The 17,287-nt window shown below is 60.1% G+C and overlaps 2 protein-coding genes across 3 annotated transcripts in view; one reads left to right on the forward strand and one right to left on the reverse strand.

The window, feature by feature from the left end:
* The window catches only part of ODAD4 (outer dynein arm docking complex subunit 4), a 28,421-nt gene extending 13,431 nt beyond the window's left edge, over positions 1–14,990 (reverse strand). The window contains exons 1-6 of one of the 2 annotated variants that reach the window (XM_014577448.3): positions 14,862–14,990; positions 3,657–3,788; positions 3,224–3,322; positions 2,674–2,827; positions 911–972; positions 36–195 (exon numbers count right to left, since the gene is read on the reverse strand). In XM_014577448.3, coding sequence (XP_014432934.1) covers positions 36–195; positions 911–972; positions 2,674–2,827; positions 3,224–3,241 — 394 coding nt within the window. In that variant the 5' untranslated portion in view covers positions 3,242–3,322; positions 3,657–3,788; positions 14,862–14,990. Of the gene's footprint in view, positions 1–35; positions 196–910; positions 973–2,673; positions 2,828–3,223; positions 3,323–3,656; positions 3,789–9,238; positions 9,394–14,861 lie in introns of those variants that run through there. The other variant, XM_075911566.1, reaches the window with a different exon arrangement.
* Positions 14,991–15,154: 164 nt separating this feature from the next.
* Positions 15,155–17,287, forward strand: part of ACLY (ATP citrate lyase) — a 67,732-nt gene continuing 65,599 nt past the window's right edge. The window contains exon 1 of the mRNA XM_075911562.1: positions 15,155–15,333. The gene's annotated coding sequence lies outside the window, so the exon portion shown is untranslated. The remainder of the gene's footprint in view (positions 15,334–17,287) is intronic.

Genomic DNA, 17,287 nt, shown 5'->3' on the forward strand with positions numbered 1-17,287 from the left:
GAATAACATCATATTTAGTTAAATACTATAAAGACCTTCATCCTTGAGCAGTTTCTCCAGGTAGGCCTTGTCAGCATACAGCTCGCCAAGAAGCTGCCGTTCGGTCTTTTCATCTCTAATGGGCCCCACTTTACTCTGCCGCTTCTGATCCTTTTTCGGGGCTTTGACCTGAAGTTTCTGCTTCACTTTTTTGCTCTGCCACAGAACAAAACAGAAGGACGCACAGGAGAGGGATACAGACAAGCACGAAGGCTAGCTTTCAGAAGCCTATTTCTCCACTTTCCAAATTCCTCATTCTTGAAGGAAATAATGACACAAGCACAAGATCGGCCCATTAATCTAGTGAGGATCAAAGTTCAGATCCCAAACACACCTACTCCCTCCCTCCCTTCCTATGATATCAGCTTTCTAAAGGTGGGCGTTCTGCCCCATCCAAAATTGGTCACCCTAATCAGTGGCCACTTTTCAAAAGTTCAAACTTAAATGACAAGTCAGACCAAAGTAGGTGCTACAGATTGATCTCCCCCCTGACATTGATAGAAACTACTCATGTGAGGAAGACCAGCGGAATTTGGATCCATAGCTAGGCACACACAGAGATGCTCTTAGCATTCCTTCTTTCCTGTGTGACAGTCTGTTTGAAAGCAGCAGGTGTTTTGCTGGTAGAAAGGCTCCAGATCAGGTGTTCAATTTCACCTTGGCTGGTGCACTCTTCTGATCGAGCTGCGCAAAATGTCAAGAAGACAGAACTGTCAGCCACATGTGGCACAGTGTGCTAACACCATCCGTCATTCTACTGATGTGGCTGCAGAAAGTTGCAGCCATTTTTTCCCCTGGTTGGGCCAATTCACCATAAAGCTTTTGCATTTTGGTATCTCTAGTGAGCTTCAGAAAGTGGTTCACACCATACCTCTGCCTGTCTGCTTAAAAAGCAGAGATCCCCTTTATTCTCCAGTTTAACTGAGGAAGGACCTGCAAAGAGAGAAAACAGACCTGTAAGTGTTCAAGAGCTGCAGTACCCAAGCCCTAGAGCTTAACATGGATGCAAATGTGCTAGATAGATAATGCCTGGTTGGAGATAAAGCTGTGCAGTTACTATAGCCAAGTTCTGTATCCGTCTCCTCAGTCTAAAAGCAAGAACTGCAGCTCAGAGAAATAGTTCAGCTGTATCGGTTATTAATAAATATTATTTTGAAGCCCCTCTGGTAACACCTAGAGGCCACAACTATGGATCAGGGCCCATTGTGCAGGGGTGGGCAATAATTTTTAAAATAATAATTCACAAATTTTTGAAGTGGCCCTGGCCCGGAAGGGGTGAGGCCTCAGGTGGAAGAGTCAGGGACAGGAGACTTCTCCCCTGCACACAGACCCTGTTGGCCTAGGGGTAGGGGAATGCGTGAAGTCTTTTTCCCATATCCTCCGGCACCTAGAGAGAATCGTCAGCGGTTTTAAAACAGTTGGCGGTTGCTTCTAGGCACCGCAGCATGAGGAGACTTTGTGCACTCCCCCCACCCCCAAGCCAAGTAAGGCCTGGGGGCGGGGGGAGCATGCAAAGTCTCTTGCTCCTTGCCCCCAACCTGCCTGGGGTGTGCGGTGGCTGGAGACAGCCACTGGTTCTTACTAATGCTGCGAGCCCCTGGCACGGGCGGTCGGGGAGGACACTTCGCACATTCCCCCATCCCCAGCTCTCGATTGGCCTAGGGGCAGGGGAGCAGCAGGGCAGCCACGGGCCGGATTCACTGGCTTGGCAGGCCAAATCCGGCCCACAGAGGCTGTCTTGCCCACCCCTGGTACAAACACAACAAAAAGACAGTCCCTACTCTAAAGAACTTACAACCTAAGAGACAACAGGGAAATTAAACAGGCAGATGGGACAGTGCCAGAGTGGGGCACCAGGACATCCACCAGCTCAGAGTTCTTTCTAGATCATATTTGTCAATATTTAGAGCAAAGCACCCCTCTCTGATTCATACAGTGGCTCTCAACTCCGCTGGCAATACACACAGAGTGGGAGACAGCTTTCTGCTTAAAGGGAAAAGGCGTTTGAGACATGCTTCAAATTAACATCCTCTGGTGACAGAGTCAGGACAAGACGATCTATTCCTGGTTGACAGTTTCATTGGTCCCATGCAGATCAGCTGTCACTAGAGGTCAAGGTCACACAGAGAGATGTGGTTTCAGGAAGCAGAGATGAATTTCACTGAAATGCTTTTAACAACATGACAGAAACCTTGACAGGGACTCTGGAGTCTTTGAAGAGTCAGTGCAAATGGAAGAGTAACAGGGTGCTAAGCAGATGGACTGCTGTGTTTTCTACTAGCTGGAATATTTTCAGGGTTGGGTCTTTGTTCTTAAATATAAATTGCAATAATCAAGCATGGGGTCCTGACTGCATGGATCATGGGAGCCAGGTCTACAAGTGAATCCATATTACTGTGGAATCATTAGTTAAATAAACATCTGGCCAGTAATACCCAACAGGGTCCAACCTGTATTCCCTGACCTCAGCTGAGAACGGCAGTGACGCATGGGACTTAGGAGGCAGAGAGATCTTGCTGTACAACGTCCTCTCATTCACTAAGCATGTGAGGAACTCATACAGTATGTGCCAACAACTACTGAATTGCCTGCGTTTTGACAATGCAAGCATATCCCCAAAATGTTCCATCTTACTTCCAACAGAGTTGTCGATCGCCTCCTGAGACTTCTGAATTCCTAGCCTGAATTTCTGTAGTTCTGGGCGTAGTTTGTGGCCTCGGTGATAATACACTAATGCAAATTCAAAGTCACCCATGGTGAACAGGGTCTCAGCTTTTTGGTAAAGTCCCTGTAATGAAGGAAACAAACAGTCTGAATGCAACACATAGAACAGCTCCTAAATCAGTGAGGAATGCACTATGCCCTCTCATCTATGTAAAAATAAAGCCCCATCTTGCAATCATTACTGAGGTGAGTTATCTTCACTTCCTTGGGGTAACTATGAGAGGAAAGGGTCCCAGATCAGGCCCCCATCACTGTTAGACTATAAATATTTGCAGGTGTTTACATGGTGCCAGAATAGCATGAGTGTGTTCAGTAAACATCAGCTGAAACTAGAATCTCCCTGTGGGTTGTGGGATTTTCAACTGGACAGAATAGTCCTCCCGGACACCCCACTGTCCTGACAGAACAGGTAGGGCTTGCCCTGAGCACAAGCAACACAAGGGCAGATTCAGCAACTCACCAGCAGCTCTGAGCTCATGCTCTGGAGCAGGAACAAAGAGTGGGGAAGAGGAGACTAACAACCTGCTGCTCCCCTCTGGCTTCTTGGGGTGTGTCTACACTGCAAAGGAAAAAAAAGCATCAAGTTTCAGAGCCTGGGTCTACAGACAGGCTTGTGTATGGTTCTAAAAAGAGCATATAGACAATGTTTCCACTCTGGCTCTGAAACCCAGCCAAAGTGGGGTGGTCTTGGGGCCCCAATTCCAACCTCAGCAGGAATGCTATCTTAAGCACAGTAGTCTGTAGACACACAAGTTTGTAGATGCAGGCTCTAAGATGCTCTGCTGTGTGGGGAGTTTTGGGGATTTTTTTTGCAGTGTAGACATACGCTCGATGCCCCAGTCACTGAAGGCCAGCCCCAATATACCAGTCCCTTGTTCCCTAATGCTATTTACCTTTGAAAATGTTTTGTCATTTTGAAGAGAGGCTTCTGCATCTTTCAGGGAATTTTCTGTGTCCCCAAGTTTCAGGTAACATACTGAGCGGGCCACCAGGCAGTGCTTATTCCCTTCTTGCAACTGCAGAGCCTGGGATTCAAAAATAGAGAAGAATTCAGTCACAGAGGTGATGGACTTTCAGCAAACACCAGCTCCTGTATTTGATTGAACCCACAATACATTTGTGATGCCTTCCAAGCCAGGATCTCAAAGCCACTCTCAAGCATTCATGAAGAAAGTCTCACACCCCTCTGAGAGAGGGGGCTGGGTGTATCACTCCTAAGGTGGTAGCTGAGCCATGAAGTGGGCATGTGACTTGAGAGAATGAGGAGAAGAGACAAAAAATAAAATCCAGAAGTCCTAGCACTCAGGACCCTGCTCCAACCTCTAGTTGGCACTCCCTAGAGAAATGGAGAAAAAACTGTAACTCAGATCATGACAGGAAGTCAGTTGTGGGATTGATGGCCTGGCTTCTGGTCCCAGTCTGGGCACAGAGTGGGCTCAGGGCCCATGAGGAATACTAACAGGTGGCACTGACAGATGCACATATTGGGATGACACCATGCCACCTCCCCGTGCCATGTCACTGCTTCTCCTCTTGGCATCTGTCCCCACAACCCTCCTAGCAACCTCTCACCTCCCCTGGCTGTGTCCTCACATCCCCTCGCCTCTGTGCACCACACCCCCCTCCACAAGTGTCACCCCCCTGCCTCTGTGCGCCACACACCCCTCCACAAGTGTCACCCACCTTCGCCTCTGTGCACCACACCCCCTCCACAAGTGTCAACCCCCTGCCTCTGTGCACCACACCCCCTCCACAAGTGTCACCCCCCCGCCTCTGTGCACCACACCCCCCTCCACAAGTGTCACCCCCCCGCCTCTGTGCACCACACCCCCCTCCACAAGTGTCAACCCCCCGCCTCTGTGCACCACATCCCCCTCCACAAGTGTCACCCCCCCGGCCTCTGTGCGCCACACACCCCTCCACAAGTGTCACCCCCCCGGCCTCTGTGCACCACACCCCCTCCACAAGTGTCACCCCCCCCGCCTCTGTGCACCACACCTCCCTCCACAAGTGTCACCCCCCCGCCTCTGTGCACCACACCCCCTTCCACAAGTGTCACCCCCCCGCCTCTGTGCACCACACCCCCCTCCACAAATGTCACCCCCCCGGCCTCTGTGCACCACACCCCCCTCCACAAGTGTCACCCACCCGCCTCTGTGCACCACACCCCCTCCACAAGTGTCACCCCCCCGGCCTCTGTGCACCACATCCCCTCCACAAGTGTCACCCACCCGCCTCTGTGCACCACACCCCCCTCCACAAGTGTCACCCCCCCGGCCTCTGTGCACCACACCCCCTCCACAAGTGTCACCCACCCGCCTCTGTGCACCACACCCCCCTCCACAAGTGTCACCCCCCCGGCCTCTGTGCACCACACCCCCCTCCACAAGTGTCACCCCCCCGGCCTCTGTGCACCACACCCCCCTCCACAAGTGTCACCCCCCCGCCTCTGTGCACCACACCCCCCTCCACAAGTGTCACCCCCCCCGCCTCTCTGCACCACACCCCCTCCACAAGTGTCACCCCCCCGGCCTCTGTGCACCACACCCCCCTCCTCAAGTGTCACCCCCCCCGGCCTCTGTGCACCACACCCCCCTCCACAAGTGTCACCCCCCCGCCTCTGTGCACCACACCCCCCTCCACAAGTGTCACCCCCCCGGCCTCTGTGCACCACACCCCCCTCCTCAAGTGTCACCCCCCCCGCCTCTGTGCACCACAGCCCCTCCACAAGTGTCACCCCCCCGGCCTCTGTGCACCACACCCCCCTCCACAAGTGTCACCCCCCCGCTTCTGTGCACCACACCCCCCTCCACAAGTGTCACCCCCCCGCCTCTGTGCACCACACCCCCCTCCACAAGTGTCACCCCCCCGGCCTCTGTGCACCACACCCCCCTCCACAAGTGTCACCCCCCCGGCCTCTGTGCACCACACCCCCCTCCACAAGTGTCACCCCCCCGCCTCTGTGCACCACACCCCCCTCCACAAGTGTCACCCCCCCCCGCCTCTCTGCACCACACCCCCTCCACAAGTGTCACCCCCCCGGCCTCTGTGCACCACACCCCCCTCCACAAGTGTCACCCCCCCGGCCTCTGTGCACCACACCCCCCTCCTCAAGTGTCACCCCCCCCGGCCTCTGTGCACCACACCCCCCTCCACAAGTGTCACCCCCCCGGCCTCTGTGCACCACACCCCCTCCTCAAGTGTCACCCCCCCCGCCTCTGTGCACCACACCCCCTCCACAAGTGTCACCCCCCCGGCCTCTGTGCACCACACCCCCCTCCACAAGTGTCACCCCCCCGCTTCTGTGCACCACACCCCCCTCCACAAGTGTCACCCCCCCGCTTCTGTGCACCACACCCCCCTCCACAAGTGTCACCCCCCCGCCTCTGTGCACCACACCCCCCTCCACAAGTGTCACCCCCCCGGCCTCTGTGCACCACACCCCCCTCCACAAGTGTCACCCCCCCCCGCCTCTGTGCACCACACCCCCCTCCACAAGTGTCACCCCCCCGGCCTCTGTGCACCACACCCCCCTCCACAAGTGTCACCCCCCCGCCTCTGTGCACCACACCCCCCTCCACAAGTGTCACCCCCCCGCCTCTGTGCACCACACCCCCCTCCACAAGTGTCACCCCCCCGGCCTCTGTGCACCACACCCCCCTCCACAAGTGTCACCCCCCCCCGCCTCTGTGCACCACACCCCCCTCCACAAGTGTCACCCCCCCCGGCCTCTGTGCACCACACCCCCCTCCACAAGTGTCACCCCCCCGCCTCTGTGCACCACACCCCCTCCACAAGTGTCACCCCCCCGGCCTCTGTGCACCACACCCCCCTCCACAAGTGTCACCCCCCCGCCTCTCTGCACCACACCCCCTCCACAAGTGTCACCCCCCCGCCTCTGTGCACCACACCCCCCTCCACAAGTGTCACCCCCCCGGCCTCTGTGCACCACACCCCCTCCACAAGTGTCAACCCCCCCGCTTCTGTGCACCACACCCCCCTCCACAAGTGTCACCCCCCCGCCTCTGTGCACCACACCCCCCTCCACAAGTGTCACCCCCCCGGCCTCTGTGCACCACACCCCCCTCCACAAGTGTCACCCCCCCGCCTCTGTGCACCACACCCCCCTCCACAAGTGTCACCCCCCCCGCCTCTCTGCACCACACCCCCTCCACAAGTGTCACCCCCCCGGCCTCTGTGCACCACACCCCCCTCCACAAGTGTCACCCCCCCGCCTCTCTGCACCACACCCCCTCCACAAGTGTCACCCCCCCGCCTCTGTGCACCACACCCCCCTCCACAAGTGTCACCCCCCCGGCCTCTGTGCACCACACCCCCTCCACAAGTGTCAACCCCCCCGCTTCTGTGCACCACACCCCCCTCCACAAGTGTCACCCCCCCGCCTCTGTGCACCACACCCCCCTCCACAAGTGTCACCCCCCCGGCCTCTGTGCACCACACCCCCCTCCACAAGTGTCACCCCCCCGCCTCTGTGCACCACACCCCCCTCCACAAGTGTCACCCCCCCCGCCTCTCTGCACCACACCCCCTCCACAAGTGTCACCCCCCCGGCCTCTGTGCACCACACCCCCCTCCACAAGTGTCACCCCCCCGGCCTCTGTGCACCACACCCCCCTCCTCAAGTGTCACCCCCCCCGGCCTCTGTGCACCACACCCCCCTCCACAAGTGTCACCCCCCCGCCTCTGTGCACCACACCCCCCTCCACAAGTGTCACCCCCCCGGCCTCTGTGCACCACACCCCCCTCCTCAAGTGTCACCCCCCCCGCCTCTGTGCACCACACCCCCCTCCACAAGTGTCACCCCCCCGCTTCTGTGCACCACACCCCCCTCCACAAGTGTCACCCCCCCGCTTCTGTGCACCACACCCCCCTCCACAAGTGTCACCCCCCCGCCTCTGTGCACCACACCCCCCTCCACAAGTGTCACCCCCCCGGCCTCTGTGCACCACACCCCCCTCCACAAGTGTCACCCCCCCGGCCTCTGTGCACCACACCCCCCTCCACAAGTGTCACCCCCCCGCCTCTGTGCACCACACCCCCCTCCACAAGTGTCACCCCCCCCGCCTCTGTGCACCACACCCCCCTCCACAAGTGTCACCCCCCCGGCCTCTGTGCACCACACCCCCCTCCACAAGTGTCACCCCCCCCGCCTCTGTGCACCACACCCCCCTCCACAAGTGTCACCCCCCCCGGCCTCTGTGCACCACACCCCCCTCCACAAGTGTCACCCCCCCGCCTCTGTGCACCACACCCCCTCCACAAGTGTCACCCCCCCGGCCTCTGTGCACCACACCCCCCTCCACAAGTGTCACCCCCCCGCCTCTCTGCACCACACCCCCTCCACAAGTGTCACCCCCCCGCCTCTGTGCACCACACCCCCCTCCACAAGTGTCACCCCCCCGGCCTCTGTGCACCACACCCCCCTCCACAAGTGTCACCCCCCCGCCTCTCTGCACCACACCCCCTCCACAAGTGTCACCCCCCCGCCTCTGTGCACCACACCCCCCTTCACAAGTGTCACCCCCCCGGCCTCTGTGCACCACACCCCCTCCACAAGTGTCAACCCCCCCGCTTCTGTGCACCACACCCCCCTCCACAAGTGTCACCCCCCCGGCCTCTGTGCACCACACCCCCCTCCACAAGTGTCACCCCCCCGGCCTCTGTGCACCACACCCCCCTCCACAAGTGTCACCCCCCCGCCTCTCTGCACCACACCCCCTCCACAAGTGTCACCCCCCCGCCTCTGTGCACCACACCCCCCTTCACAAGTGTCACCCCCCCGGCCTCTGTGCACCACACCCCCTCCACAAGTGTCACCCCCCCGCTTCTGTGCACCACACCCCCCTCCACAAGTGTCACCCCCCCGGCCTCTGTGCACCACACCCCCCTCCACAAGTGTCACCCCCCCGGCCTCTGTGCACCACACCCCCCTCCACAAGTGTCACCCCCCCGGCCTCTGTGCACCACACCCCCTCCACAAGTGTCACCCCCCCGCTTCTGTGCACCACACCCCCCTCCACAAGTGTCAACCCCCCCGCTTCTGTGCACCACACCCCCCTTCACAAGTGTCACCCCCCCCCGCCTCTGTGCACCACACCCCCCTCCACAAGTGTCACCCCCCCGCCTCTGTGCACCACACCCCCCTCCACAAGTGTCACCCCCCCCGGCCTCTGTGCACCACACCCCCCTCCACAAGTGTCACCCCCCCGCCTCTGTGCACCACACCCCCCTCCACAAGTGTCACCCCCCCCGGCCTCTGTGCACCACACCCCCCTCCACAAGTGTCACCCCCCCCCGCCTCTGTGCACCACACCCCCCTCCACAAGTGTCACCCCCCCCGGCCTCTGTGCACCATGCCCCCCCCCCCCGCTTCCTGCCCCGCATCAGCATCGCCAGCCACTGGGGGGGGCCGGGGGGCGCGCTCATGAATATTCATAAGGACGGAGCCGCTCACGTTGGTGAAGCAGACCAGCGCCTTGCCGTGCTCCCCCCGCCGGCTGAGCAGCGTCCCCTCGGCCATGAGGCTGGGGAAGGTCCCGCTCTGCCCCTCGCCCTCCGCGTCCTCCATCGGCCCGGGCCACTGCTTGACATCCGCTGCCTAGCAACCGCCGCCGGACTTCCGGGGGCGGGACCGGCCCCGCCCCGCGCGTGGCCACGCCCCCAGACAGCTTCTCGCGCAGGACCCGACCTGGCAGGCGCCCGGAGCTTCTGCCCCCTCCCCCGCCAGCCCTCTGCCCACCAGCTCCCCATTGCCTGGTGCTTTCCCCCTGCCAGCCTCTGATACCCCCCACTCCCCTCCCCCCCCTTATCTCCTTCCAGCCCCCTGACACTCCCCACTCCCCTCCCCCCATTGCTCCCCATTGCCTGGTGCTTTCCCCCTGCCAGCCTCTGATACCCCCCACTCCCCTCCCCCCCCTTATCTCCTTCCAGCCCCCTGGCACTCCCCACTCACCTCCCCCCCCATTGCTCCCCATTGCCTGGTGCTTTCCCCCCTGCCAGCCTCTGATACCCCCCCACTCCTCTCCCCTCCCCTCTCTCCTTCCAACCCCCTGACACTCCCCACTCACCTCCCCCCCCATTGCTCCCCATTGCCTGGTGCTTTCCCCCTGCCAGCCTCTGATACCCCCCCACTCCCCTCCCCCCCCTTATCTCCTTCCAGCCCCCTGACACTCCCCACTCCCCTCCCCCCCATTGCTCCCCATTGCCTGGTGCTTTCCCCCTGCCAGCCTCTGATACCCCCCCACTCCTCTCCCCTCCCCTCTCTCCTTCCAACCCCCTGACACTCCCCACTCACCTCCCCCCCATTGCTCCCCATTGCCTGGTGCTTTACCCCCTGCCAGCCTCTGATACCCCCCCACTCCTCTCCCCTCCCTTATCTCCTTCCAGCCCCCTGACACTCCCCACTCCCCTCCCCCCATTGCTCCCCATTGCCTGGTGCTTTCCCCCTGCCAGCCTCTGATACCCCCCACTCCCCTCCCCCCCCCCATCTCCTTCCAGCCCCCTGACACTCCCCACTCCCCTCCCCCCATTGCTCCCCATTGCCTGGTGCTTTCCCCCTGCCAGCCTCTGATACCCCCCACTCCCCTCCCCCCCCTTATCTCCTTCCAGCCCCCTGGCACTCCCCACTCACCTCCCCCCCCATTGCTCCCCATTGCCTGGTGCTTTCCCCCTGCCAGCCTCTGATACCCCCCCACTCCCCTCCCCCCCCTTATCTCCTTCCAGCCCCCTGACACTCCCCACTCACCTCCCCCCCCATTGCTCCCCATTGCCTGGTGCTTTCCCCCTGCCAGCCTCTGATACCCCCCACTCCCCTCCCCCCCCCATCTCCTTCCAGCCCCCTGACACTCCCCACTCCCCTCCCCCCATTGCTCCCCATTGCCTGGTGCTTTCCCCCTGCCAGCCTCTGATACCCCCCACTCCCCTCCCCCCCCTTATCTCCTTCCAGCCCCCTGGCACTCCCCACTCACCTCCCCCCCCATTGCTCCCCATTGCCTGGTGCTTTCCCCCTGCCAGCCTCTGATACCCCCCACTCCCCTCCCCCCCCCCATCTCCTTCCAGCCCCCTGACACTCCCCACTCCCCTCCCCCCATTGCTCCCCATTGCCTGGTGCTTTCCCCCTGCCAGCCTCTGATACCCCCCCCACTCCCCCCCTTATCTCCTTCCAGCCCCCTGGCACTCCCCACTCACCTCCCCCCCATTGCTCCCCATTGCCTGGTGCTTTCCCCCCTGCCAGCCTCTGATACCCCCCCACTCCTCTCCCCTCCCCTCTCTCCTTCCAACCCCCTGACACTCCCCACTCACCTCCCCCCCATTGCTCCCCATTGCCTGGTGCTTTACCCCCTGCCAGCCTCTGATACCCCCCACTCCCCTCCCCCCCCTTATCTCCTTCCAGCCCCCTGACACTCCCCACTCCCCTCCCCCCCATTGCTCCCCATTGCCTGGTGCTTTCCCCCTGCCAGCCTCTGATACCCCCCCACTCCTCTCCCCTCCCCTCTCTCCTTCCAACCCCCTGACACTCCCCACTCACCTCCCCCCCATTGCTCCCCATTGCCTGGTGCTTTACCCCCTGCCAGCCTCTGATACCCCCCCACTCCTCTCCCCTCCCTTATCTCCTTCCAGCCCCCTGACACTCCCCACTCCCCTCCCCCCATTGCTCCCCATTGCCTGGTGCTTTCCCCCTGCCAGCCTCTGATACCCCCCCCACTCCCCCCCTTATCTCCTTCCAGCCCCCTGGCACTCCCCACTCACCTCCCCCCCATTGCTCCCCATTGCCTGGTGCTTTCCCCCTGCCAGCCTCTGATACCCCCCCCACTCCCCCCCTTATCTCCTTCCAGCCCCCTGGCACTCCCCACTCACCTCCCCCCCATTGCTCCCCATTGCCTGGTGCTTTACCCCCTGCCAGCCTCTGATACCCCCCCCCCAACTCCCCTCCCTTATCTCCTTCCAGCCCCCTGGCACTCCCCACTCACCTCCCCCCCCATTGCTCCCCATTGCCTGGTGCTTTCCCCCTGCCAGCCTCTGATACCCCCCACTCCCCTCCCCCCCCTTATCTCCTTCCAGCCCCCTGGCACTCCCCACTCACCTCCCCCCCCATTGCTCCCCATTGCCTGGTGCTTTCCCCCTGCCAGCCTCTGATACCCCCCACTCCCCTCCCCCCCCCCATCTCCTTCCAGCCCCCTGACACTCCCCACTCCCCTCCCCCCATTGCTCCCCATTGCCTGGTGCTTTCCCCCTGCCAGCCTCTGATACCCCCCCACTCCTCTCCCCTCCCCTCTCTCCTTCCAACCCCCTGACACTCCCCACTCACCTCCCCCCCATTGCTCCCCATTGCCTGGTGCTTTACCCCCTGCCAGCCTCTGATACCCCCCACTCCCCTCCCCCCCCTTATCTCCTTCCAGCCCCCTGACACTCCCCACTCCCCTCCCCCCCATTGCTCCCCATTGCCTGGTGCTTTCCCCCTGCCAGCCTCTGATACCCCCCCACTCCTCTCCCCTCCCCTCTCTCCTTCCAACCCCCTGACACTCCCCACTCACCTCCCCCCCATTGCTCCCCATTGCCTGGTGCTTTACCCCCTGCCAGCCTCTGATACCCCCCCACTCCTCTCCCCTCCCTTATCTCCTTCCAGCCCCCTGACACTCCCCACTCCCCTCCCCCCATTGCTCCCCATTGCCTGGTGCTTTCCCCCTGCCAGCCTCTGATACCCCCCCCACTCCCCCCCTTATCTCCTTCCAGCCCCCTGGCACTCCCCACTCACCTCCCCCCCATTGCTCCCCATTGCCTGGTGCTTTACCCCCTGCCAGCCTCTGATACCCCCCCCCACTCCCCTCCCTTATCTCCTTCCAGCCCCCTGGCACTCCCCACTCACCTCCCCCCATTGCTCCCCATTGCCTGGTGCTTTCCCCCTGCCAGCCTCTGATACCCCCCACTCCCCTCCCCCCCCTTATCTCCTTCCAGCCCCCTGACACTCCCCACTCCCCTCCCCCCATTGCTCCCCATTGCCTGGTGCTTTCCCCCTGCCAGCCTCTGATACCCCCCCACTCCTCTCCCCTCCCCTCTCTCCTTCCAACCCCCTGACACTCCCCACTCACCTCCCCCCCATTGCTCCCCATTGCCTGGTGCTTTACCCCCTGCCAGCCTCTGATACCCCCCCACTCCTCTCCCCTCCCTTATCTCCTTCCAGCCCCCTGACACTCCCCACTCACCTCCCCCCCCATTGCTCCCCATTGCCTGGTGCTTTCCCCCTGCCAGCCTCTGATACCCCCCCCACTCTCCCCCTTATCTCCTTCCAGCCCCCTGGCACTCCCCACTCACCTCCCCCCCATTGCTCCCCATTGCCTGGTGCTTTCCCCCTGCCAGCCTCTGATACCCCCCCCACTCCCCTCCTTATCTCCTTCCAGCCCCCTGGCACTCCCCACTCACCTCCCCCCCATTGCTCCCCATTGCCTGGTGCTTTACCCCCTGCCAGCCTCTGATACCCCCCCCCACTCCCCTCCTTTATCTCCTTCCAGCCCCCTGGCACTCCCCACTCACCTCCCCCCATTGCTCCCCATTGCCTGGTGCTTTCCCCCTGCCAGCCTCTGATACCCCCCACTCCCCTCCCCTCCCTTATCTCCTTCCAACCCCCTGGCACTCCCCACTCACCTCCCCCCCCATTGCTCCCCATTGCCTGGTGCTTTCCCCCTGCCAGCCTCTGATACCCCCCCCACTCCCCTCCCTTATCTCCTTCCAGCCCCCTGGCACTCCCCACTCACCTCCCCCCCATTGCTCCCCATTGCCTGGTGCTTTCCCCCTGCCAGCCTCTGATACCCCCCCCACTCCCCTCCCTTATCTCCTTCCAGCCCCCTGGCACTCCCCACTCACCTCCCCCCCATTGCTCCCCATTGCCTGGTGCTTTCCCCCTGCCAGCCTCTGATACCCCCCCACACCCTTCCCCTCCCTTATCTCCTTCCAGCCCCCTGGCACTCCCCACTCACCTCCCCCCCATTGCTCCCCATTGCCTGGTGCTTTACCCCCTGCCAGCCTCTGATACCCCCCCCCACTCCCCTCCCCTATCTCCTTCCAGCCCCCTGGCACTCCCCACTCACCTCCCCCCCATTGCTCCCCATTGCCTGGTGCTTTCCCCCTGCCAGCCTCTGATACCCCCCACTCCCCTCCCCTCCCTTATCTCCTTCCAACCCCCTGGAACTCCCCACTCACCTCCCCCCCATTGCTCCCCATTGCCTGGTGCTTTCCCCCTGCCAGCCTCTGATACCCCCCACTCCCCTCCCCTCCCCTCTCTCCTTCCAACCCCCTGGCACTCCCCACTCACCTCCCCTCCATTGCTCCCCATTGCCTGGTGCTTTACCCCCTGCCAGCCTCTGATACCCCCCACTCCCCTCCCCTCCCCTCCCCTCCCTTATCTCCTTCCAACCCCCTGACACTCCCCACTCACCTCCCCCCCATTGCTCCCCATTGCCTGGTGCTTTACCCCCTGCCAGCCTCTGATGCCCCCCCCCTCCTTCCCTCCCTTATCTCCTTCCAGCTCCCTGGCACTCCCCACTCACCTCCCCCCCATTGCTCCCCATTGCCTGGTGCTTTCCCCCTGCCAGCCTCTGATACCCCCCACTCTCCTCTCGTCCCCTCCCCTCCCCTCCCTTATCTCCTTCCAGCCCCCTGACACTCCCCACTCACCTCCCCCCCCATTGCCTGGTGCTTTACCCCCTGCCAGCCTCTGATACCCCCCACTCTCCTCCCCTCCCTTATCTCCTTCCAGCCCCCTGACACTCCCCACTCACCTCCCCCCCATTGCTCCCCATTGCCTGGTGCTTTACCCCCTGCCAGCTGCCATTTCCCTGCCCGCCATTATCCCACAGCTCCCCATTGTGTGGTGCTTTACTCCCTATCAGCCCCCTGACACCTCCCACTTCCCCTCCCCCATTGCCCCACAGCTCCCCATTGCCTGATGCTTTACCCCTTGCCAGCCCCCAGGCATCCCTTTCTCTTTCAGCCCCAAGTTGTAGTCCACCCCCGCTGAGCGCATGGCCCCCAAAGCTGCCTGCCTTCAGTAGACAGGATGTGGGAACACAGACAAGACTAACCTAGAAGTCCTGGCTTCCAGCCCCCGGGCTAACCATGTTGCCTCCCATCCAGATCCACAGGCTCTTCTCCCCATGCCTGGGATTGAAACAGCAGCCTGTTATCTGGGCCCCTGCATAGACAAGCTTGTGCACTTGGCCCAGTACCTCCCCTCCTTGGGAGCCTTGCCTTTTGGATGAGGGCCTGCCCCTCCCCTTGCATACCTATTTCAAAGAGTGTGGGGGAGACATAATGTCAGTCTGACCATCTTCTAGAGGATTTCTTTAGTGCCCTTTGCTGTAATATCTTCCTCTGCCAAAGAGGGCTGCGTGACCTGACTTCCCGTTCTATTCCTGTAACTGTGAAGAGGTACGTGATGTAGAAGATAGAGCAGGGGCGGCTCTTGCAAACAGCATCCCAAAGGAAGGCTGGTGAGGAGCCAGAAACAACTGCCCCATCTTACTTTGGAAGTCCCCACCCAATCTTACAGTTCAGGTAAGAATCTGCACACCCCTTTAGAGTGATTATTTACCATTTGTTTTCCAGGAGTGAGTATGGGCTGGGGATGTAAAATCCTGTTTAATTACTTACCTGTGTTAACAATAAGTTTATCCAGTTGGTTTAACTGGTTAACTGATTAAATGGGGACAGGCTGGAGTGGCCTCCGCACCACTGGCAGGGGCTTCTCCAGCCTGGTTGCTTCCTGCCTCACACTGGGCTGCTGGCTCCCAGCCCACATGGTTAGGGAGTTTGCAGGCTTGCGCAGGACTTGAAGCGACAGCAGAGGAGGCCTGGGAGCCAGCAACTCCTCCTCCTCCCCCTGACTGGGCTGCCTCTTTCAGCCCCATGCAAGGCTGCCAACTCCTAGCTCATGTGGTCTGGGAGCCGGCAGCCCCACAGGGCTGGTGCAGCCCTCCACTCACGGTGGGCCATGGGCAAAGGGCTGCCCCTTGGTGATGATTCACATCCCCTAGCTTCAATGAATTCATGACTAGACTAACAATCCAGCCCAACACAGAGCGCGAACAGGGTGAAACGCTTGGGTCATTTTACCACTCAGAGGCCTTGCAGATCAGTTGGGTTTTCAGATGTGAGCTGCAAGAAAGGTGCTCATTACATTTCTCTTGGAAGGCTGTTCAGGTGGAAGGCCATGGGGAAGGTGACACAAAATCAGCCGTGAGTAAAGGAAGCAAGGGGAGTGGGCAGGAATGAATCTTAAGAGAAGGATAAGTAGGCAGTGAGGTATAAGCAGAGATTATGGCAGGGTGGAGCCGCTCACCAGCCCATATTAATATGAGTTTCAAAGGCTAGACATCCTCTTGTTATGCTAGTCAAGTTCTTGGGGACCCCTCTAGCCACTGAGTACAGTATCCTGCTTGCCTTTGGTCACTTTCACCCATGTATCCTGAGCCACCAGATCTGATCAGCTGAGCATGTGGAATCAGTCATCTTCTGTCTGGCTTTGTTCCCATGGCTGGATGTTTCCAAACTCTGGAAGAACAGCGGGGGAGTCTGAAGCAAGCTCCTGTTGCAGCCAAGTCCCTGAAAGTGATTATGTAAACGCTTCACACGGTCATTGCTGACACATAGAACTGGTTCTTCTGCCTGGTCCTCCTGTGGAGTTCTGAATAAGGCAAGGGTACTGAGGAGGCAGGCCCTGAATTTGATGTCTAGGCGGGGTTAGTCAGTCTGGGTTGACAATCTTCTGGGGCAGAGATGGTATCTTGACTCTCTCTCTGCTCCTCCCCCACCTCCCAAAAGAGAAATGGTGACTGAGAGATTCTGCATCACCCTTGTACTATCAAAACATATTAGTTTTGACTTTATTTTGGCCCTGGATAAAGCCCTGCTAAGTTTAATGTCCTGCTGACTCATAGTGGGTGTGGTAGTTGTCTGGCATATATAGCACATGATACTGTACAGGGAATGCGAGGCCAGCCCAAGTGGGGTTCTGATCACAGCAATTTAATTCGGGCTCTGTAACATGTAATTGCTTCATTTAGGAAAAGTCAAGACCTGGGGCTGGGTTTTGAAAAGGGCTAGAGAATTTCCTGGTCAATATTTGCAGTGGCATGTGCTAATCCCGTCTCACGCTCCAGAGCATAAACTGATCTCCTGTCCAGTGTTGCGTAAGGCTTGTGGGATGAGAAACCCCTTGTCCATTGGTGGAGGGACAGTGGGGTGGGAATACCACCCGAGAAGACCAAGGTGCAGATTCAGGGTAGCAAATCCTGTGCTCCAAAGAGGGAGAACTGGGGACAGTTGATGGTAACCCTTTGTTAACTAATTTCTGTTGGCAGCGTGCTTACTGTTATACCCACAGTAATCTCAAGGAGGGAACATCCTCTTATATTTAAAGAAGGGCACTGAGGTGTTCACAGTTTTATCACTGACTTGCTGTGTGAACTCAGGCAAGTCACTTCCCCGCTCCAAGACTTGGTTCCTCCAT

Source organism: Pelodiscus sinensis, chromosome 29, assembly GCF_049634645.1.
Source record: "Pelodiscus sinensis isolate JC-2024 chromosome 29, ASM4963464v1, whole genome shotgun sequence".
In the NCBI taxonomy this organism is placed as follows: Eukaryota; Metazoa; Chordata; order Testudines; family Trionychidae; genus Pelodiscus; species Pelodiscus sinensis.